Consider the following 24,731-nt stretch of genomic DNA (forward strand, 5'->3'; position numbering starts at 1 on the left):
AAGCAAAATAGAGCATCTATGTAGAACAGAATACAAAAATCTTGTTCAACTATAGGCATTGACTTCAATCTGTGACCTTTGACCCTGGAGTTCTTCATAGTGCATTTTTTTCGGCTGATGCGACTTATAGTCTGAAAATTACAACATGTGTATTCCCTTTTTTAAAGTGACATTGCCAATAATTAACATGGCATTCATGTTATAGACTTTCAAGTCATTATTATTATTTTTTTTTGCAACTGATTTTCCCATTTTCGTGTAAACATAACCCACATAACCTATCCATATGTACCTTGGCTTTAGACTGCCAGCCCTTGAACTTTATGAGGGTGGGAAAGGGGTGTGGGTGGCTCAGTGTCTTGAACACATTTCAGAGTAATTGTACTTGATATGTCGTTTACGGAACACCCAAGTAATCATGTAAACAAAGAACCGCTTTCCCGGTGGGGATAAAAGGAAATTTGAAGCGCCCCCTCTGATGTATCATACGTAGCTCACGATCTGGATCCTCTTGTCTTTTCCCTCTCGTAATACGGGAAGACAAAGAGAGACCAACAGATGGCAGAGTTGAAAAGTGATCGATGCCATGAACAAACCAGTGTGTGTGTGTGTGTGTGAGAGAGAATAACCTTGTTCGGTCAGATTTTTCAATAATGATGAGAGTCACTAAGGTATAAAAAGTCATGGGATTGGACGGGGGGGCAAGTAGAGAAATAGCAGGACCCAGACAGGGACCGCATGAGACAGACTTGCTTTAAGAACTTGACAGAAGATTAAGAAAACATGACATCATAGTTAATTAGAGTCAGGTGATAAACAAGAGGGTGATATTTACGTTACGCCATATGCCCCACTGTCTCGTATGAGGGGGTCTCGGCAACAGGTTTCAGACAAGTAAGGTCAAGGAGGAAGGTTTTTTTTTTTTTTCTTCTCCCAGCTGCTGGACCACACTGATGCGCCACAACAAAATCTGTGTGCGAAATGCCTGTTTTTTTTATTCTTTTTTGGGGGGTATTTTTTTGCAGGAAAAAAATCATTTTACAATGGTTGTAAGGAGGGAATGTTACAAAATGTTGGGCAGGATTTTCATTGGGTTGAAGACTTTCAGCACAAGTGCCCAGGGAGAGTTAAGGCGTTTATTTACTGAAGTGCAGATGTGATAGGTGTTTATTAAAGCCCATAGTTTTATTTGCGTAGCATGTGTGTAACACATTTTGCTAATAATTACAATACAATAGTGGTGTTGTGCTTGAATGGGCATTTTGTAATGGTTTATTTTATTTTATTTTAATTCTAGGCTTGTTTTTTTTCACAGTTTTCAATTTTTATCGACTTTTTTGTGCGCAAATTGCCTAATTCTTTGAATTTTGATATCACTATATATGCATTTTTATGATAGGGATCTACATATATCATTTTAATTCTAAAAAGTTAATCGACCAGTTTGGAACCACTAAAATACGCCAAAAAATATTCCCCTACATTCAAATGCACAAAGGAGTCCAAACAAGTTAAAGACAAATATATCTGTATATTTATTCTGTTTTTAAAAAGAGTAGTATTCAAATAAACAGCATACAAGTTTTTGTTTTTACAAAAAAAAAGATAATTGCCTTTCTTAGCATGTATTTGTTCTTTCTGTTAAATATTACACAAAATAAATAAACCCTCCCCTTCCCAAAAAACAAAAAGAAACTTTAGATAATTTGACTTGCTTGGTTTACGTCTCTCTCAACCTCACCAACTTGCTGATCACAATGATTTTTTTTCCTACTGTGCCAGCATACTTTTATAAGTTAGACCCAAAAATATTATGTACATTGTATACAGTAGCAATATATCTTTTGTGTCCTCATCCGACAGATGCAAAATGTCTTTGCGTTTCTTCTGCCAATGCCCCAGTAGCCATCAGTTTCTTTCTAAACAAGTCCTTCCCCAGATGCTCCACATCTTGTCCCGTTATCGGGGATGAACGACAATGGGAAGGAAGTGAGTGGTTGTGTTTTTCCTCCTGGTCTTCTTACCCCTTACGGCTTTTCCGTTGGCATTAAGTCCCACAAACATGTGCTTTCTCTTGTTGCGCCATTCCGCAGAAGCGTACGTGTTGTACTTGTTTTCCTCGATTCGCTCGATCAGACGACAATCGGGTCCAAAGTCCCTCTGTGGAGGAGATGTCAAGGTTGAGTGATGCGTAATATAACACAATAATTCCACTTATTTGCTTGTTTTCATCAATCTTTTTTTGTTTTCTCCAACGTAAATTTGATTAAAAAAAACATTGTAAGCTTTAAACTTACATGACTACCAGATATGGAAATACTAAGAACAATTCTATTGGTTGGGGAAATGGTAGAATCACATTCAATTGCTTAAATACTCTTCAATTTTAAATGAATTGGATGTCTACCAATGACAAACTAATTTTAAATTAATAGCAGAATGATCTTAAATTCAATTGGACGCCTATCAAAGGTTAAAGCACTGTGTTCAATTTAATATTCATTAGTCTCTTGCTTTGTTTTTATTTTCTTTCACTTTATTTGGGATATTCCAGTGAGTATGTCGTCAATAATCTCACCCAAAGGCTGGATTTGATACAGTTTCACTGAACACATTGCTTGGCTTTGATAAAAACAATTCGCAAATCATGATTAAAAATAAACACTCCATTGATTAACCGTTAATCAAAAAAAGTTCTTGGCAGTTGATTGAGTGACCAATCGAGAAACGTGAATGTTTACCAAAACCAGATGACCTCATAACAGGATTTTTCAAGTACCCATAATTTCTTTCACAATAGCACAACTACCACGTCCAACCCTGAAATCCCGATCATACAGGTCAAGCTCTCAGTAGGCCGAAACGTGGCTCAAATCCTTGCCGTCCTCTCGTTCACAGAAACTCAATCCTTCCCTTTTATCTATTCTTCCTTCAGTTCTTTTGCAATGGGGCACAGCCCTCGTTTCATCTCTCTTTCTCTCGCACTCATTCTTCTTCCCTCGGTGTGAAAGAGGCAACGCTCTCCGGCGCGGCGCGGCGGCACAGATGAAATGACACCCGCTAGTATAGAAAAAGAGGCATTCTGTTGCACTGCCACCCCCCAAAAACTGAATTCCCATGACGTGAACTGGCGCAACACAAGCTGTCTCCTAGCGCAGGCCTGAAGGGCTGGCGTTTGATTACACTCGATGGCTCTGCAACACTGACTTCTTTATCTGGAGAGGACTCGCATTGACTAACTTGACTTCCTGTTGCGGGAACAGATAGGAAATTGCTGGCCCATTGGAAAAAGATAGAAAGAAATACCTATTATTCACGCCAACAAAATCCAATGGGATTTGTTAGGATTATGGTGCGCCCATGTTTTCCACACATAGCTTTCCAATAGATTTAGATTGTAGATGTTTTTAGGTTTTTTTTTAAACCCTGGCTTAGATGTTCAAGATTTCTGGTTTTGCTTGACTATCATTGTATGTTATATAGTCCTATATATTATATTTTGTGAAATAGAAGAGGGAATGTTGGAGTAATTGACCAGGTTAAGGTTTTTTTTATCATAGTTGGTTACCAGATAGAAAGGGTTCTGTCTGACCAGTCTTTGTAGATAACATAATAGAAAACATAGACGTTGTGTTTTCAATTCTATGTTCTATGGTGCCTCCTTGACGCAGTTTAGCTTCCCTCCTCAAAAACATTGATACTTATATAGATTTCCTAACCAATTTCAGTGTATTTAGTTTTATGTTGATGTGAAATACTTCATTAATTTAGTTGATAGATAGATATTAAGATGTAAACTAAACTCACCGCGCCGTACAGCTCTCCCTTTTTGCTGATGGCCAAGTAGTAGTTACTGCTGAGGGCCCTGATGGCCACCACTCCCACGTCCACTGACTTGATCTCCAGAATACCTGGTAGGATGGAAAAGGACATTTTTTGTGTCAAGAACTAATTTAGACAAGGAAGAAAAATTTAACCATTTTTTAAAGAATCATGACACTTTTATAACTACTGGTACAGGACATTCCAGTTTTTTTCTCAATTATATTTTTAAATATTTGCATGTACACCCATTTAGCCAGATTACCCTAAACTTTCCATCAACCTTCCCCTCATGACGCATCCATTGACCTAAAATATCTCTTATTTAGAATTTAATCAAGCACGGACAATCTCTCCGGCAAAGAGTGGCCTTGTGTGTATGGAACTTGAATATGTGTGTTAAGATATGCTGATAAGGGACACTGTTGTCTTTATTTGCAGTACATATTTTTATTCTGTATGCAAAAATGGCCTTAATCAGAGGTTCTCCAAAAATGATACTGCCCACCAATACTTTTATTAACAGATAATACTATGTGACTTGAATAGTTAAGATTTTATTTAACCAAATTTAGTTGCCTATCCACCAGATGCCTTTTTCTAAATTCCTCTTCAAACATTTTCAAATGTAATGTAATTTATGTGCACTTATAAATCATGAAAAATGTGGACTTTCCACTTCTCTTAAAAAATATGAACTGAGATCTTAGTGGTAAGACCACACATTATTTTGGCTTGTTCAAGTAAAGCTCAGTCCCCAAAGCATCTTGACACCAGTCCAATCCTTATATTCCCATCAATAAAAGTAAGTTCTTATAACACCCCAAAAAGCATTGTATTGGCTCGTAAAGGCGAGACAATCCGTCAAAATGACGTCCATAAAAAGATACATAATTCATCCATCAACTTCAAAATGTTCTACCCGGACATTTCTATAACAAGCAAAAAAAAAAAGGTCACTAACTCCACCTGTTTAAGCCTCCCACGTTGCAAGAAAATTCTTGAAATATATCATCACTTTACCACACACACCCAACAATGTATGTTATTTTATTTGCTTTAATAAGCCTAGTCAACACATTGCCTTTTTGTTGTTGTTGTTCATTTATGTGCTCTTATTTGTGAAAGGGGCCATGAACTCCTTTGGATCATAGCCCGGCATCTTAATTATCTGTGTTTTAAAGGCTAAGAAACATTGCAAATAGCTCAAGGTTCACTTAATAGAAAAGGCATGGCAAGACATTTTTCACTAAAAACACACTGCCTGTTATCATTAAAAAGGAGCTGGAGATTTGTGCTAACCCCCTCGTCCCCGTCGACCACATCAAATATGTAACATGAGCTGAGATTTATTGGCTAAATAGTTATTTTATGGGCTATGTTTATTGTTTACCATGTGGAACAATTACGCAAGGATCCAAATTCATACCTAATGTGAAGCCAATGTCGTGAAAATATCAAATTATGGGAGGGGTAAAGGATGATGTGGCAAGATTTCAAACTATGCTGCAAGTGTAATAATTATGATTGATCATTATGTTAGTATAAAAGGTAGTAATAACCATATAAAGTACTCAATCACTATTTTAGGGAGTCACCAGCTTATTCTCCTTATTTGGAAATGTACGTTCCAATCAAAAAACTCACTTTTAGTCACTTTTTATTTTGTCACCATTCAGAAATTTAGCCTAAACTGGATTTCATTGTTTTTAATTGATTAAGATACTGAACTGTTTTCATTTTGTATGGAACTAGTCCACATAGTTTTTTGTTTATTCTCTATTCTGTTTTTTTTCTTCATCACACTTCAAACTTGGAACCCGAAAATAAGTTTTGAACTAAAGCAGACAAAAAGTGCTTGTAAAGTATTTTCTTGGGAAATCCAATAAGTGAGATGTGCGGGAATGCAAAAACTATTTTAAGTAATGATTGCCATACACTGTTTGTCTTTTATAAATCCAAACCTAGTTTGGTCATGTTATGTCAGTACTGCAATATTTTAAAAGGATTTGTTTTTATGTACAATGTTATGCACATTGAACCCGTAAATTATTATTATTTTTAAACCAGATGGGGCAAGAACATGGCTTAAATTCATAAATATAATTTTAATCAGGAAATATAATATTGACTAATATTTAAATATATGGAATTGATGGAGAAGTGAAGTGATAGGCTGCATAAAATAATTTAAAAAATATGAGCGCACCAGGTATTGCCGTTCCTGTTGACTTTGTAAGATGATAAAGTGCCAAAACTGTCAGTTTCTGTCAAAACATTTCATAGGCTTTCCACTGCAGGAGTTATGTTTTTAACTAATGTGCTGTGACGGTCATCTGCATTTAACATATTTTTCATTTGCCCCTCGGCTCCCTGTTGCGGTAAGAGGTGTGGGCACTAAGAAATCTGGTCATTTTGCAGTATTATGGACAACTTTCTCTGTGTCTATACAGTCTATAAGATCTGTCTTAGAAAAGAAATGTTGGAGTAGACATTTTTTTTAAATGTTCCAAGGAGATTTCAATTGAAATGACTGTTTTCTTCGCCAATATCTGGTATCAGGTGATAAATGCCGGCTAAGTTTAATGCCTAATAGGAAACCTGTCTATAACCTTATCTCTTTATAATCAATCTCAACATATCTTGCTGAAAATGAACAATTTCCCTTTATATCTAGTATTCTGATATTTAATATTGGTTGAAATACCGATACTTATTGATACAATCCATTCATTTAAAGTAAAAGGGTGCATTTCCTCTTAAAATATGTGCTACTTTCACCATAAGACCATCTAACCATTGCATATTTTTTTTAAAAATGTATTCCAGTTCTCTTTAAACTGCCACCACTTTAGCATCGACACTAGTCTAATCAAGAACATCATTTCTCCTGAGCTTTCTCAGGCTAAGCAATAAAACATTTGAATAGAAACGAACCACGCCACCCTATTTTTCTGGCTGCGTTCAACTCGCATTTCGGCAGATTTAGCAAGTCAGGGATGGCAAAAAAGTTGCTAAACGTGGTGAAAACAGGTTAATTAGCAGGCATTCCAAGCTGCTCTGTTCTCCCAGTCTGTCCAGATGCTTCTCTGGACTTTACTCAAAGCCCTCAGCGCCAACTTTGATGATTCCATTAAGAGCCTCACTTTCATGCAGGCTGTACGAGGCGGGGGTGTTACGACGGTGAGGGAATGTCGGAGAGTGAGCGGGGAGCACATGGTGTCTGTGTAGCAGCAGTTCTGGATGTTATCCATCACAGATGCTGTTCTTCACCTCCCACTGTTTTACTGGCCATTAATTGTGTCGCTTCACATACTCCACTTTGTAACGCAAAAATGACACTTTCGGTGTTACCCTTCCAACATGGCAGGGCGGAAAAGTATCAATAACTGCGTCTACTTTAGCTTTTACTTCCATGACCATGATTAATGGCCTGGAAAACGTTTAGTACTCTAAAACTGTGGTTAAACTCAGGAAATACTTGTAGAAGTTGTCGTTTCTGCTCCTTGACTTTACATAACTAAAAGAAAAACTTGACGGTAACCACGTTGGCTCTTCTTTGGCGGCTTTTGCCAAACTGGATGATTTGTTTTTCTTGACGACTTTTGGATTGTCAAGTCTTTGTGCTGATGTGCCAAAAAAAAAAAACCTCGAGAATGGGCAACGTGTCGATAAATCAAGTCGAGCAGACAGTAAAACACCAGGAATTCTAAACGTGTGCGTGCTACTGTGTTCCGAAATCCAATTCGCCAGTCAAATAATATGTGAAATATGTTATCAGTCTTTCAACCTGATTAGGGATCTGTTTAGTATTTAATATTCCAAGCGTCTCCTCCCATTGCTGTCTGTTGACATCATGATGATAGTCTGCAAGAATCCCCAACATAATATAAACAATAAAAAGGCTTCCCACCAACTCAACATTCTTTGGCATAGTAATCAACTCCTTGTGTTTTAGCCCATTTTTCTGATCAGAGAATTAATAGTTCTTGTTACTCCAATAATGCAAACTGAGTATTTTTTTCCATATATAAAGCACACTGGATTATAAGACGCCCTGTCTATTTTGTAGAAAATTTAAGACTTTTAAGCGTGCCTTATAGTCGTGAAAATACTGTACTTTGTGTCTGTTAATTGGACTTTTTTTGTGATTCGACTGATTGTTCAATATCAGATAAGATCGACTACATTTGACACAGTACCTTATTAAGTACAAATGCCATATTCTGGACTAAACTGGATGGGTGCCTGATAAGATTGATAGCAATCAGTCACTGTACTGTACAATTTTCCATCATTCTAGCCAAGTACTGTGCAGTATTTTACCATTATTGCTTCTCGATTTAAATCATGACTTCTCAAACCAAGAGAACTGCGATAAATTCCATCTGAACAAGGAAAAATAATGCAAATCTTATTATACACGGCAGATAAGACTTTTAACAAGATACTCATGAATCGTGAAGTTATTAACTTTTGAAGAGTGATATTAGGAGTGCAGATTATACACAAGCAATCACGATCATTCCAAAACAAAACAGACAATCCGCCAATTTGATCGAATTGTCAAGTCCATCAACTAATTGTTTCCATCCCAAGTCGATTCTTGTCTCTCAGCACTCAATTAGCTTGACTAATGTGCTTCACAATCTCTCTAGCATAAAAGCAAATATACAGTTAGCCTTCTGGTTAGTTTCAAAAGACCAGATGGAGCAAATATATGAGGAAGCGTGCAGGTAGTTTAGCTTTAGTGTATGTTTTCAAACCCCAGCTGAATGTAATTGTTGACTTTGGCAGCTTCGGGACATCTCTATGATGGCTTCAGTATTTTCGGAGCAGGCTTGCCCCGTGACGTTTGCACACCACTTTAATTTACCGAGAAAGGAGTCCATGAAGATGTCAGAGTGACTTTGAAGCAAAAGCAATGCTGACAGTAACCTCTGCTGTGTCCCATAGCTCCTCATAAGTCTTTTTTATGGGCCACACTGATACGTTTTCCCATGAGAATCGTAAACAGAACTAGTCTAGCAAAAAGAAGGGTGAAGTAGATTGGTAACACATTAAAGATCTGCAAAGGATTGATTAGGATTCATTTCTGAGTGATATCAAAATAATCAGAGCAGGTCTTAAAAGGCTATTTTTCATTGTGCTTGTTGGTTAAGAAAAGAAAGGATGGTTGGAATCTAGAAATTACTTCATTAATGGACTATTTTACAAGTGGAAACATTGGGTTTAGGGTTTGCTATTTTTATACACTTTTTAAGGGAAAAATATGATCCTCCACTTGGATTGGTGTTGTGAGATATTGTGCAAGACCTCACAAAACCCCCAGCAAGAATGACGTGGCTAGATTTGCACGTGTTTTGCTTTTTTTGTTATGAAAGAACAGGCATAATGATGGATTTTTAGATGAAGTTAAAAAGTGGAATATTTTACTTCATTATTTCAAAGCAGGATTGTCACTAAAGTTGTCAGTACTTGGTTTTAGAATATCCTGTTCACTGCTGTTGTGACCAAATAAATGAGGCACTATATATATTTAAACGTAAGCTTTTTTTAGTTTTACTTTAAATCAGAAAATTTCAAATATTTTAGTCAATATACAGCATTGGTTTTAACCACTATCCACAAAAAGCTTGTATATTTCAAAATATTTTTTAGCCTAGAAAAATCACGCAACATAAGCATATATTGCATCTTAAATTGATTTTTTAGATATCAATTGGACAGCTCTTCTTTCTAGTAGTTTTCCTTCACCATTTTAAAAGCACATGGCAAAAGTCACCCCACCACGTGGAGTGACTCTTCCATTAACAAATCTTTTGGACTGTGCGAGGGGTCAAAGCATGTGGAAGTGGGGGGTGGGGACTAAAAGGGGGCACATTGGTGTAATTAGCAAGGAGGTGGAAAAACTTCCCCTTTAAATCAGATTGTAAGAGGCGCCATAAATTGGGCTGCATTTCAATTGCTTCCCACCAGTGGTGCAAAAAGCATGCGCGACTTGGTTTTTATTTTTTTTTCTCCCCCTCACTGGTGGTCGCCCACTCGTGTCTCTTGTTTGCGAAATCATTCCATCCCATGGCCACATGTTTAGCAAAAGTTGAAGTGATGTACTGCTCTTAACTGTGACAACATGATTAGAAAAAAATACGGCCATGCGGGAGATTCATGACCCTGGACTTTTAAATGTCTTTATCACCTCTGACACCAATCTAATGACGCCTATTTGCGAGCTGACCTCCTGAACATTGCCAGACTACGACAGCTTGATAACGTTGTACAAAAAAAATCCGCTCCAAAGAAGCACTTGGTTTGGCTCGTAGACTCTCGGCACCTGAGATAGTGTTGCAAGTAGTTAGTGTGTTGTATTACTGCATTTTGTGTGTGTGTGTGTGTTTGTGTGAATGCTTGCTTCACGCTGTCTCAGCAGCCATGTGTTTTTAATGAACGCAAATCGGCCTCAAAAGAACACATTTTTGCATTTACAGTACTGGGAGGCTTTTGAAGCTCATGGCCCCGCTGGCCAAAAAACCTATGCAAATTATACATATATTCATGAATGAATGGAGATGGCTTTTTTTTTACAAACAATCTAATTGACAACGTAGTCCAGATGTGGATGGACGTCAAAAGGTCACGTGCCAAAATGATCAAGTGAAACATCACCGCAACATAGATGTTCTCACTTTAAGGGGGGTTAGGAATATAGCGGCATCTTGTTATTTGAAAGCAACAATTTGTTTGGAGCGCTTGCTAAATAGCTGGAGGTGCTGTATTAGCGTAAACATACATACAAGCTTGTACGCAGATGTGCATACATGTCAAAGCATGATTCATCCTGGAGAGAGATATTCCCTCCCTGATCATAAAATGATTCCCACTTGTAGAACGTGAGCTTACAATGCTGTATTGGCCGTGGTAAATCTTATCTTTCCCTTTTTTTCTGGACTGAAAACAAATCGTTTGATGAATTGATGCTCTTTTGGTATCGGAAATTTGTGTGTGTGTGTTTTGTGTGACTGCAGGCAAGAAAAAGATGCTAATTGAAATTCCTTCAGCCATGTCTGGCAGAGCCTTGGTGTCTGAGTGGCACACACACACACACACACAGTCTTTCTCTCTTTTTCTCACACACACATGTTCACACTGGTCCAGGCTCTAATAAAAGTGAACTTTGCCATATGGAGGCCATGTGCAAGACGGCTCTCTCTTTGCGCCTGTGTGTATCTGCAAGTACATTTACATGCGTGTGTGTTCTCAGTGAGAAAAACTAATGGAAGCTTGTGACATGTGTGAAAGCGTGTGACTGATATGACCATTAATATGGAATACAAAGACAAATACAAATGACCACATTTTGATACAGACATGATAGATTATTCAGCATGGTGGCGCTCATTTGTTTCACTTTCCCACGCTGAATGCATCCTCAGCACATTCTGACGTTCACCAAACCCAGAAGATTATGCTTATGTGCATATATTTCTTTTAATATAACAATAATGATCCAATGCATACTTTTATTTACCTGCCTTTTGTCAACAAACAGTACTTTGAGATGATATGGGCAATTTACATCTATTTAAGCACTTTTCAATGCATTTTATCCTAAGGCAAATTACTGAAGGGGTAGAAATGTACCACAAAATTGCTGTTTCTTTGTCAGCTTTTATTGCTTTTATTTGCTTAATTAGAAGCAGAGAATCATGTTTCATTCTCCTCATTTAGTGGTTTGACTTGTATACTTCAGCAAGTGCATATATGGCTGTAGAGGCATCTTAACAGGACTAACTTGGATGAAATGCTTGGAATTAACTCATTCAATGCCATTGACATTGGATGATGTTTCAAAATACACTACAAATAATGATCAAGTTAAAATTTGCATGTTCATGCATTGCAGATTTGGTCAGGAAAAACATATTTTGGCATGCACACAGTGTCTATAAATACCTGAACTCTTAGAAGGCAAAGAGACAAAGTTTGTTGTGAAAGTTTGTTGTAAAAAACTGGGATGGATAGCATTAAGTCGTACAAACCAGTTTGATTAAGTTTGCTGTTAGCCCTCACAATCAAAATGGATTGGTCGCTATGTGAGAATCATTCTAAGGCTATGAATAAATGACCAACTAAGCGACTTACTGTAAGGATCGTCCTCACTTTTGGTGCCATTGACTTTCCCTTTCTTGTCAATACGGAGGAAAAACTTCTGGTATGAAAACAGTTTCCGTTGGCGCACATCTCCTTGCAGGTGGTTATAGCTGCTGCGCACGTGGCGCCCCACCACGGCGGCCGAAGACGACGATGACAGGTCGGTCGCCCCTGGCAACCCGGCGGAGGAGACCCGCTGGGTTGCCGGCGAATAGGACGTTGTCGGCGTTTCTCTCGCCACCAAAGGTCGATTGGGCCTTCTTGATCCGCCATGTCGGCTTTTTAAAGTCAGCGGCGAGGATGAGGACCCTCCGAGTAGAAGTAGCAGGAGGAGGAAGGCCAGGGGTAAGGGGTGCGGCGGGGTTGCGCGATGGCGCTGGCGGGGGTGGGAGGAGAACCAGGCGACGGGTGCACCTTGTGTCACTGTCCATCTACACATGGTAGTGGAGCTGGAGGAGCTGTGGAGGTGCTCAGGGGCTGGGGCATGCTGAGCTGGGGGCAGGGAGAGGGTACAAGAGTGGGAGTAGCCCCCCTCCCGTGCTTACAAATCTCCTCGTTCGGGGGGCACCCGCAACCTCCAGTCTCGGTGTTTAAATCTCGCAAATCTGTAGGATGTGCGGCAGAACTTGAGAATGTTGGATGAGCTGGCCTGTTTATTCCTCAGGAGTTCTTCAGGAATGTCTGGACATCCATAAGTCAAATCATGCACCGCCTGAACCACTGGGGGGCTTGAGAGGGGGGCTTCTCAGTCCTCCCCTTGCAATACTTTACGACTTCACTAAGTAAACCCCCCTGAGCCCCCCCACACACATGCGCTCCCAAAAAATTTTGTTAATGCGCAACAAGTTAACTCGAGCTGGAATTGACGGATGGTCCAACACACGTGCTCCACTCTCCTCTCGTCCCAGATGATGGATATAATCAAAATGATGCTCTATGGCTTCTGTTTAATAATTAAAGGCCCGCTAAAATGGTTCTTGTTAAATGTCCACTGAAATCCAAAGGGCAGGAAAAAGTGCAAGAATCCAAAATGTCTTTTCAAAGTGACTTGAGCGCCTCTCTCTTGCACTCCTTGCTGTGTGAGTGGTGCGTGGCCTCTTTTGTAGCTCTCCCTCTCTCTCTCCTTCCTTTTTTTTGGGACTCCTCCTTTTCTGTCTGTGTCTGTCTCTCCCTCCTCTTCCCGCCTCTATCAGCTGTGCGGACTTGAGCCTTGTCTCTGCTTTCACCTTATTTATCTGCTACGCTCCCCCCTTTAACATGCCATCCTTTAATGTGATTGGATGTCTATGGAGACCCCAAAGCTTTGGAGAACTGTATGCACTTGTGTGTCTGGTCTGATGGGGGCGGGTCTAACACACCCCTATTTTTATTTCCCTCCCCTCATTTTTTTCTTCTGCCTTTGCCAAGGGAAGAATATCTTATCCTATTTTTTTTGTCTGTCAAATCTTTGTTTTCATGCTGCAAAAGTATGCAATATCTAAACTAGTGTTGCATTGATAGTACTACTAGTATCGGTAACTACTACTAATATCAGTACTGAGGCTAGAATTACGTTATCAGTATCCGGACTACTGTGAAATAACATACCTGGCAACCTTGGCTAATTGCTCCCTGAATAATGATTGCAATTCTCATTGGTTGTGAAGGCAGTGAAAGAGTTAACCATCCTGGCACCATAATTGCCCTCAAAATATTTCATTCTTTTTTTCCTCTTTATTATAAGTCTCTTGAGCTTTTCTTGAGCATTTTCAACCTTGCTTAAGGTCTATTTTATGCTGTGTTACTATTAGTAAATACTCTGAAATGTCAGGTTTTTAAAATCTTATTTAAATTCCCAGTCCAAAGTGTATGTAAGCTGTTTATATTCCATTTCCGAATCCTTGACTAGTGTGTTTGCTTCTGTTTAGTAAAATTTGTCACCCGTGCCACCGTTTCCACATCATACATAGAGAGAGACTAAAGTGAGGCCTTTTCCTCTAAGATAGAATCTTGTGATTTCTTTACCTGGATCATGAGGAGCTTTAAATGTAGAGATAAACATCTGCCTTAGGCGCTGCACGAAGGAGGCTCTAACTTTGAGTCGCGGCGTTTCACCGTTGAAGAATCCAGGTGTTCTGTCTGGCTTCAGCTTTGTTTAATTTCCTATTCACATTGTCAGACAATATCGCTTTCTTGTCATCTTTTCAAAGCCCCCTCTTCTTTTTTTTTGTTGTTGCCGGATTGTAATGCAGCTGATTGAAGATAAATAGGCTAGAGTTACTTTGCTCTGCTGTCTTTTCTCCTTTATTGTGTCTTCTATTCTTAATCCATCTACATTACTCCCTCTTCTGTTTTTAATATGTCTTATTGTGTTGTGTATTGGCTAAATCTGTACCGCATCATGCTGACAGCCATTTTAATTTGTTTAGTGACATGAGAGAATCGAAATATTAGAAACAGCTCTTGGTATGATGCAGTGCAATGCTACACCACCGCAAACTACAAGTATGATAATAAACATATGTTAAGTGAATGTCTGTGCCAATCAAAAATTAACATTGTCATTGAAAGGGGTGGATTATTTGATACAGGGCTTGTATATAGATACAATTTTATTTGTGTAGGTGTAATAAATAATAATAATTGGCATTTTGCATTGCCATTGATTATATTACAGTCCCTATTTTATTACATATGGATTTATATGTTTAGAATGTTCATATTCTCTTAATTTCAGTCACACAGATCATTTCAATTTGCAATATTTTGATCATATAACCTGCATATTCATTTTGCAAAATGAAAATTGCAGATGTAATATGTGCAATTAAGAAAATCTGTCATTTAGCCATTTTAAAATTTACACTCATGCAATAAAGCGGTATTAGGAATTCATTATAGACTTAACCTTCAAAATTATAAAAACATATTATTTAACTAAAGTATTTTTTCTTGTCATACCACCTGAGTACTATATTATTGTGCTACTGCAACAACCAAAACTTAACTATGCATGATTTGAGATGCACGTGTTAATTATCTGCAAGATCTACATCAATGGCAAGTGATAAGCTTCAGCACCACGGACAGCACTTTTTGACACGCTTCTTTAACGTGCCACATGTACTTGAAGACATTCCCCTGTGACATCACTGCTTCTATCTTTGTCCTGTCATTAAATATACAATATTATTAGTTGTAGTTGCTCTGCAGCATGAAGAAAAAAGCTCTCACTAGATTCTAAGCACAATAAAACCCATCATATTGTTGTGATCAGTTAGCAATCAACGATGCTCTTGGCAGCTAAACCCTGCCGCTTTGTATATTTGTGTGCGAGCTCTCTAACATAATTCAGATGTTGACTGTCATTCGTCCGTGAGGGGAAGAAATGTTTTGTCACAGCAGAAAACAATTTGTTGGGTGCAGCCAACCTCCTTTATTTTATTCACCCCTCTCCTCTAAACTACTTAGGAGTGGGGAGGGGGGGGGGGGTCTTCTTGCTTTGAAAAGGATTTTCAGACAAATTGGCTTTTTTCGGGGGTTATGCAAAAGTTTGTTTAAAATTATTTTCAAAGGCCTTCCACAAAATGGGTCTAGACTGTAGAGTATTATAATATACTAGTGCAAGTGGTTAAGTGCAATTTTTGGGAAAGTGTATAGAGGATTATGTGTAGAAAATTCTTTGCTATGCATCCCGTGGGTCACTTCCTATTAATTTTTAGGAGTTTTCAGGTCACTTCCATGTCAGCTCATTGGTTTCTGTTGATGGGGAAGTCTAGTGATTTGGCGCCAGTGCTCCCAGTTTAAAAGAATTGGATGTCCATCATTGTCAATGGCAGGCCAATGAGTTAATTTTGGGGTCATTTCCTCATTCATTTTGGGGTACTTATAGGTCATTTCCTACATTCAGGGGACACTTCCTTTACATTATGGATCATTTCCTTTTCAATTTAAATCATTATTTGGTTGCTTCCTATATATTTTTCCTTATTAGGTCTTTTATACGCATTGGAAATGAAAGGGCCATTAAAAATGAGGATTTTTATTTTAAATTTTAAGTGTAAAGTTGGATAAGGGAGAGGTGTAGGAATTTTTGGAATGTTTCAAAGTTAGAATGGTAGTCAGTTGGATGCCAAATTGTTAAAATAGCAACATTTGTAAGAAATATTTGATGTGTCAGTGTTAATATGAGCATTACTGTTGGATATCTAAACAAATGGCTTGCGGGTTGGGCTTTACTGAAGCAGATTCCAGATCAGCAAATGTTCAGGACTGGGCAGAGCGACACTGGTTCCCTCTGGCTCCGCTGGTTTTAGCTTAAATAAGTCTTGATTGCTTATGCCTGGAAGGAAGACATCATTAGGGTGCAGCAGTTTAACTCGGTGATTCTAATTGTTTCATTGCGCATTGGACCGGTGGCTTTGAGCACATTACCGTCTTCCAACTACCTCTGCGCAAATGGCTTTGGCAGTCAAGTTTAATTAAAGACACATTCAAATTCTCCCAGACACAAAAGTCTCACGCTGGGAAGATTTGTGTTAAACATATTAACAGCCATTCCATTGTGGTAGTTTTTTTTATTTGTCTGCGTTAACCACTGAAGCCTTCATTTGGGTTGTTCCACTCTTTGAATGGAAAGATAGGCGGATCGGCATGTCCACTGTGGCAAAGGGACCCACAAATATAAATGTTTATGAGTATAGATGTATATAAAATTTCCTGATTTTCCCACTTTTAAATTAATAATTGTATTTTTTTAAATCTATTTCTTTGTGTTTTTAGTTAAAAAAACATTTTGTAAAATCTAAAAATATATTAAAAAAAGCTAAAATAAATATTGTGTTAGATCTATAAAAAACTGAATATTCAGGCATTTTAATCCATTTAAAAAAATCTAAATATTATATCTAAAATAGTTTGGCCCACATGAGATCTAATTGGCATGAATGTGTTATGGAAGTGCATGGGTTGATAGCGGATGAAATTATTTGGATGTTCATATCAAACAGCTTGAATGAAATCTAACAAGTGCACCTTTACTCATTGACCGCCATTGACGTCCAATCATGTGACCCTGTTCATCCTTCTTTCAATTCCAATGCTAGTTATCCAATCCTTTTGGTTGAAAGCATATGAGCCAATAGGAATGGTCGTCTATCGCTGTCCATAGCAGCCAATGAGCCAATAAGAATGGGCAAAATACAGCCAGTTTGGAAGGTCACCAATGGAACAACATAGATTACACATGGCACATGAAGATTTGCATGGGGGGTTGAGGATGTTTGGCTTTGTGTTGCGATCCAGATGATTGTATCCCCAACCTGTCTTTCATCCCCTTGACTCCCTGCCATCAATCAGAACAAACGCACCTATGAAGGTCAGAGGGCTACAGTGTCATTTCTAATAGAGACAACGCAGAACAGTCTGGTACAGGGCAGCTGTTCTTCTTCAGGCGCAACTGTCCTCTAAAAATTGACATGCCGGACAAGAGTTTATTTCTTAGGATGAAGCTTGTGACCTGATATGAATTTACAAGGACTAATTAGATATTTCAAAGGAAAAGTAGTGCCATATTTTGATACTTTTTGTTTTTGCATCTGTGAAACAGACGTTTTTTCCTGGACATTTTCCTATCGATATAAAAACATCCATTCTCATTTCGGAGGAAATGTTTTTGTTTAAATTCCCTATATATCAATCTCGAATTCTCGTTATATGTAAATATTGTTATGAATCAAATGTATAATGGATATGAAATGTTAGGTGCAGCTGCAAATGTATGAGTTACAATATACTTTGTGGTGATCCATCACATTTTGAGCTGTTTCAGAGTAGAATTGTTGAACTTTGGCTGGCTTTGACTCTTTTGGCAGACTTTTTTTTGTGTGTTCATGTAATAAACTCGGTGGCCCGAAGAAGCTTATGACATTTAGAATAATGCGATTATTATGTAAGGTTATTTCATTATCATTTATCATATTAGAACTTGGTCACAAAGTAAATGGCGTTTCCAGCTTTGGATTTCTGACGTCCATAAATAACAAAAAAAGCTAAAGTACTTGCCAAAAACTCTTAAAAGAGTTGAGGTAATATAGTCAGCTATGAAATATTGATACTAATTTCTAATTTTACTCAAATTCTTTACATTTTATTTGAACTTGTTTGAATGTCAAAAATTGCACAAAAAGTCAAACCATATTCTGCTAAATTACCAATTTCCTTGTCAGCATTTCATCTGCAACAATATCTAACCATACATGAATTTAATTTAATTTTTAGTATATTTGTTTGGCCTTGACGGAGATGTACACTGTCAAATTTCATAGGAAACTTTTGATCGTAAAAAATAACAAATGTGGTTTACATACTTGGCACTTTCCAAGCATTAAATGACTCATGATGTTTTACTACTCATACCACCAAATACTTTTATAAACGGGAATCTTTTAATTTGAAACTGGCCCCAAATAGAGCGTCCGATGTGAGGATAATAACGTTTGACGTTCTTCGTAAACGGACACATCTACCAAAGTCCAGACATGTTGGTTGTTAGAGACAGACAAACAAACGGTACACAAGATAGGCATGTTGGGGAGAGGGTAGGATAGTGGGGGGGTTCGGACTAGGGTCAGTGGGAAAAGGGAAGTAAAGAGAGGTAATTGTCTGTGATGATTGATGATTCTTGTGGCATTCTTGTTTATTTCATCGGGGAAGGAAGTGGAAAGCCTGTGACCAATCAGTGGTCATCATTAGAGAGTGGCACAAGTGCCAAAACCAATCATGGGCAGATTCATTTTGAGGTCTAACGAGAAAAAGGTAGCAGAGTGAGACTCAGTAAAGTTGAAGAGGGAAAAGTTAGGAAAATGGTTTTTACTGTCAGTATAATTTCAGTCCAGTGATAGCAAAAAAATGAGACACAATTGGATGACATTTGTTTTTTATGACCTAAATGTCAAGGTGACTTTGTGATGCTCGCCAAACTGACATCATATATTTAAAATGATCATCTGTTCTTGTCTTTTGTTACAGTTTTTCTGGTATTTTGGCAGGTTTAATTCTGTAAAACTGTTTCTGTTGAAGCTATTTCTTGATTGAAAATGTCTGGAATCAGTCAGACTTGGTTGTGGTTATTGAAAATGAATTAAAACAACTGTGATAAACCATATTTAATTCATGTTTTACTTAGAAGTGGGAAATTAGGCTTTCTACACAGAGCTGGGTATCTTAAATCATTTGTAAGGCTTTATTTATAACAATGATATACTGACTAGTACAGCGATTGCAATGTTTGGATTCGAAACACAATGATATTAATGAGAAAATAGACCTCCTTGTCATAAAAGCATGGAAATTTATAGGCAGTTGAAGGAGCATTGTGACATTGCCTCTGCTTGTTTAGCTTTGTCTCGGCTTTTATTGACTTTCTTTTTTGCTATATTCATTTCAGAAGAATCTGAAGAATCTTTCTTGGACCCAATTTTAGAGGTCACTGAGTTTGCCAGAAACTTTTTACTTCTTCATTTCTTTATCATCCTCACAGAATGTGACAAGCAATAAAAGATGCATGTATGAAACCGATGTAAGGTGTCACTCAAGTGGCATTATTTCTTGATAATGATCCCTATACAGTTTCACAATTTAAGTGCTAATCCCAATTGGGCTTGTCAGACCTTAACAGGGTCAGATAAGGGTCCGTGGGGTCAGATGTGATAGCATTATGCGCACACTCGCTAGACTATCTATTGTCTTGCATTACTTTGGAACCAGATACCGGCAATTCCATTCACTAAGGATGAATTTCAGGTGTCAGGTTCAAGGCAGCTTTATGGCATCTACGTACACGTATACGCACACTTTGGCCACCTTCGCTTGCCCCTTTTGTGACACCAGTGAGGGCCAGTTTGAGTCCAAAAAAATGTCAAATTCATGCCGAGGGAGCTTGTTTCATGGTTGTTTATTAGCCTTTGCTTGAAAATGGGAAAAGGACATCTAAGTTTTAGTCTTGCATCATCTTGAAATTGTTTTTATGTTCTTAGTTCAGTTCACAGCATGTTGTAATGCTGATTTGTGGGAGGCCATTGTTTAAAAAAAGCAAACTCTAGTATTGTTCGCTCATGCAATCAAAACAAGTTTATTGTCATCTGCCAATTTATTCCTCAAGCCTTTAATCCACTGTACTGATAGTAATAGCGTTCAGTTTTAGCGATGATTAACAAAAGAATAAATAGATCTGTCTGTGGTTGCATATGTAATAGTAGTCTGATTGTTCAGAATCCTCGATATAATATTTTGTGTTTCCTTGCTTATTACGGATCCGGACTGGGTGGAAAACAGTGCTTAGACTGTGTTGTGTGGCGTGGCGGGGGAGAGACAGCTGAGGCGTGTACAAAATTAAACAATGTCACAAGAGACACATTAACCACCTGCCACTGTTCAGGGCCGGGCCTTTTCTCAACAACACACTGTCCAAATTTCTCATCATACCTACTCCGTTCAGTCAGAAACAGTTACAAAATCCTTTTGAAGATATATAGAATTTTAAAAGAATGGAAAAAAATCTGGACCTGAAACAAATGCCTTTATTATAGTTGAAAATACTACAACAAACTCATTTATTTGATCACAATATGTACAGTATGTGTGTATACAGTATGTGCATATATGTACATGTATACACAATGTGCATATATGTATATATTATGTGCATATATGCATATGTATATACTATGTGCATATATGTATATGCATATACTATGTGCATATATGTATATGCATATACTATGTGCATATATGTATATGCATATACTATGTGCATACATGTATATGTATATAATATGTGCACATATATATATATATACTGTATATACTATGTGTATTTATGTATATACTATCTGCATATATGTATATACTATGTGCATATATGTATATGGATATACTGTGTGCATATATGTATATGGATATACTATGTGCGTATATGTATATACTTTGTGCATATATATATGTATGTAGTATGTGCATATATGTATATGTATATAGTATGTGCATATATGTATATATATGTACATATATTATCAAATATGGATATCATAATCTGTATTAGTTTTTGTGCTAGTGTCACTAGGTAAACACAAACTTGGTGGTCTCACTAGGCTTAGCTTGTTTTATCTTATATTGTACACTAGTGTGAAATCAATTCAAATCTGCTGAATGTCAAGAGGTGTTAGCAAGGGAAAGTGTACGTATATGCCAGAGATGCAAAATACATTGCTCTGGAGTTTTAATCCTGGAAGGAGAAAAAAATGACTTTTGGCTGAGAGCTTTTTAACCAAAGTTGTTCGTCATCTTGTACAGTTAGATAAGATAATGGTGCGGGATAAACTGAGCAATGAGGCAAAGCTTTTAGGGGGTGATGGATTTTTTTTGGGAGGGGGGGTGGTTGTGTGCGTGCGTGGGGGGGGGGGGTGTTTTACAGGGGAGTGTTGAGATGTGTGGGTGGGCTGTGGTATGTTGTCATGGACAAATTGGTGAGAGTGAAGAAGCAGGAAGGGTTAAATGTAATGTGCAAACAGATTTGACGCCTCTCCCCGTCAATGGCAGCCCATAATTTAATGTCTCAGTCTAGGAAGACAATTGCAAAATGTTATTTGCTTTTTCCAGTAAAGTGCGACATGAAGCCGTTCTGCAAAATGTAGTCTGAATTTTATTTTTGTTTTTATAACAGTCCCTTCAAATTGGGAGGGAGTGAATTGAATCTCTTTAGCAGGGAAGGGGAGTATACAAACCCCCTCCCATCTTCTCATTTAATCCAGGGGGGCGGCAACCTTTTTGACCGAGAGAGCTGAAAACAATTCATATTTTTCAATGTAATTCTTTGAGAGTCATGCTTAGAATTTGAAAGTAAAAATCCAAGTACATTTGATGATTTCAGCATATTTAAAGTACAGTATCACAATTATTTCAATAAGAACCCTTTAATCAATGAGTATGTATGCATTGATGAGTAACAAAAATACACAAACTTATAGCAGAGTGCCATATATGGCTCAAAAGCCACCACTTTTTTAGTCTATTTATATACACGTCACGCCTAAGCTTTCTATATTATTTGTTGGTTTTTCTCTATCCACGATGACCTTTTTGCAACCCTTGAGATCGCTTCTCTGTCACTCTTTTGCAAAAAGCCAAAGTCTTGTTAAAATCCAGCTGTAAAGACAAACACCAGAACTTCCAGGAAAAACACCATCGGACCCCGCCAGCCTAGCAAACGTTGTTGATTAATATTCCAAAAACGGGCTCTGACGTGGTTGCACGCCCAAGATGTGAAAAACTTGGTGATTCTGCTCACAAAAACATGTATTTTGGAGCAGCAAAATAAATAGTGTACCTGATTCTTTTTATTTTTGGACCTGGAGTCAGTCTTGACAGGTGCTACAAGATGAAGAACAACATAGGGGGAAAAATGTTGTTTTCAGTTGTTTGGCGCTGGTGTTTATTTCCCAGCACAAAAAAATGAACTATAGCCAGATAAATCGAGATTTAAAGAGATCAAAAACACATGCGAATCCCTGATGAGAAGAAAAAAAAAAATTGAGGGCCAGATCGTTCGGGGCCTGGTTGACGTCGGGCGATCAAAGAGACATCAGCAGATTGGATTACCAAACATACACTAATGATGATTGCTTTTTACAGCGAGATGAAGAGCAAAAGAGCCGCGGCAAGAGTGCGAGGATGAAACAACGGCGTCGGCGGGAGAATGCGATATCTTGCCCTCGGTAATATTTCTGGCCAGTGACGTTATTCTCATGGCTGTCTGGTTACAGTAAAGCGGAACATATGCATTCGGCGGTGTTTGTTTAGGACTCGTAATTAAAGAACCTCTCGCTAAAAGGCTGTCTGTTGTGCGATAAAACTAAATGAGTCATTTTAATTATTGTCATACCCACAGTGGGAGGAAATAATAATGATTAGAGTCTCATGTAGTTTAGGAGTAATCATTTAAAGGAGTGAGGGGGGTTTAGGTGCTGGTGTAAAAGAATAAATAGATAAAAATAGTCATATTTGCCCAATGTATACTCTGCTTTATGTAATTATTTGATTTTTTTGTATACTCTGGGTATCTTTTGCATTTTTAGTAATGCTCATCCTCATTTTCACATGATTTCGAAATGCTACAAAGTTAAGGCCATTTTTGTTAGAACATTTTCCAAGGCACATGCTGTTTATAAATATAACTTGCATAATATAAAAACCCTGAAATGATGCCAGGCATCAGTGTTTCTTGACGTAAAATATTTCTTTCTATTGGCCTCCTCATCGTTTAGTCTTTGACAAATATATATATTTTTTTTAACTTTGTATGACATTCCACAATTACGGTTATACTATGTACTCTAATCCTTTTAATTCTGTATATAGATAATCTTAATGAAATGCATACAAGGCATTGTATCTTCACATATACATTTGTGATTAGTATACCTCATTATATAACATGATGTGTAAGATTATTTTTAATTCTCTTGATTGTGACATTTGTCAATCAAAGCAGCCGATCAGTAAATGTGAGTCATTTCAAAGGCTACTATGACTCCAAAGTGTTTAGTCTATATGTTACTCTAACATCTGCTGTACAGCTGCATCCTAGACAGTAATGAGAAATAGGATAACAGTCATTATCACTCATTTTTGCTCCATGGAAGCAGAAAGTACAACAACCAATCAGATCAAGGAGAATCTTGGCGTGAAGGGAAAAATTAGGAGTGAATTCATAACTGAAATACAGTAATATTCCACCAATATTGGCTTTCCATGTAGTTTTCGTGGTATTAGTCAATTCTGCGACCATTCTTTTTTAAAGATATACACACTTACTGCATACTTATTTAACCAACAAAAAGTTAGCAAGAAAAATTTAAAATATATGCAGGAAATTTCTTTTAATTCCGATTATTCCTAATTTTATATTGCAATCTCTTTAGTGTGTGCAGATGTTCCCAATGTTGTGGCCGGTGATTTTTTTTCATCATGATTTTTTTTTCACAACTTCTAATGATGGATGGCACATGTCGTAAATATTTCCTGTCGCTTCTTTGGTCTCTCTTTTTTTGTGCTCCATCAATGATGCTAATTTGTCCCACACATCCTTCCTGTGTCGGCCCTCTCATGTGGGCTCTCTCCTCAATTTTCTTCAACATCTAGTCATCGCCGGTGAAGCGGAGCCCCACCACGGGCCTCCCTTTAAGCCTTCATCCTCATCTGTATCTTTTAGTCCTCCCTTCATTCTTCTTTACCACTTTTGTGCCCCTCAGCTCTGACACTGTTGTCGCTTTGAAGTGCACTTTTAAGAGCTCAATTAACCCCCTCCACCAGACACTGCACTCACTTCTCACCTTTTTAATAAGACACTCATAGACAAGTGTCACGTTTTTTTTACCTCCTTAACCCGCAAACAAGTTGCAGTCATACCGCACCCGCACGTGGGTGGGAAAGTAGAAAAAAAAATGAAGGAAAATTCAAAAATGCAGAGACCTTTCCGGCACTTTGAGTCAGCAAATGTTGCTTCCGTTCCTTTGATGCAAAGTGAATCATAGGTGATTGTATGGGGTGGGCTGGCAGCAGGTGGAGAGGAATGTAAGGGGGGCTCAGAACAGCCCTTAGGGGACCGCCTAAATCTGGTCATGTGGCTCGATGGCTGGTCGGTGGCCAATAGTAGAAGGATAATGCAAAAAAAATGATGCAACTTATGTTTTGAAACTTGTTTTTTACATTTGTTTCAACTG

At 37.9% G+C, this 24,731-nt stretch overlaps 1 protein-coding gene and 1 long non-coding RNA gene across 2 annotated transcripts in view; one reads left to right on the forward strand and one right to left on the reverse strand.

Moving 5' to 3' along the window:
- Positions 1 to 24,731, forward strand: part of LOC144210901 (uncharacterized) — a 55,636-nt gene that overhangs the window by 17,409 nt on the left and 13,496 nt on the right. The gene's annotated exons all lie outside the window — the stretch shown is intronic.
- On the reverse strand, positions 1,703 to 13,139 carry LOC144210621 (fibroblast growth factor 10-like). Its single transcript, XM_077737379.1, has 3 exons — positions 11,965 to 13,139; positions 3,808 to 3,911; positions 1,703 to 2,160 (listed from the first exon to the last, which is right to left on the reverse strand). The coding sequence occupies exons 1-3, from the start codon at positions 12,410 to 12,412 to the stop codon at positions 1,960 to 1,962; spliced, it is 753 nt and encodes a 250-aa protein (XP_077593505.1). The 5' UTR covers positions 12,413 to 13,139; the 3' UTR covers positions 1,703 to 1,959.

The sequence above is a fragment of the Stigmatopora nigra genome, chromosome 17, assembly GCF_051989575.1.
Source record: "Stigmatopora nigra isolate UIUO_SnigA chromosome 17, RoL_Snig_1.1, whole genome shotgun sequence".
NCBI lineage: Eukaryota > Metazoa > Chordata > Actinopteri > Syngnathiformes > Syngnathidae > Stigmatopora > Stigmatopora nigra.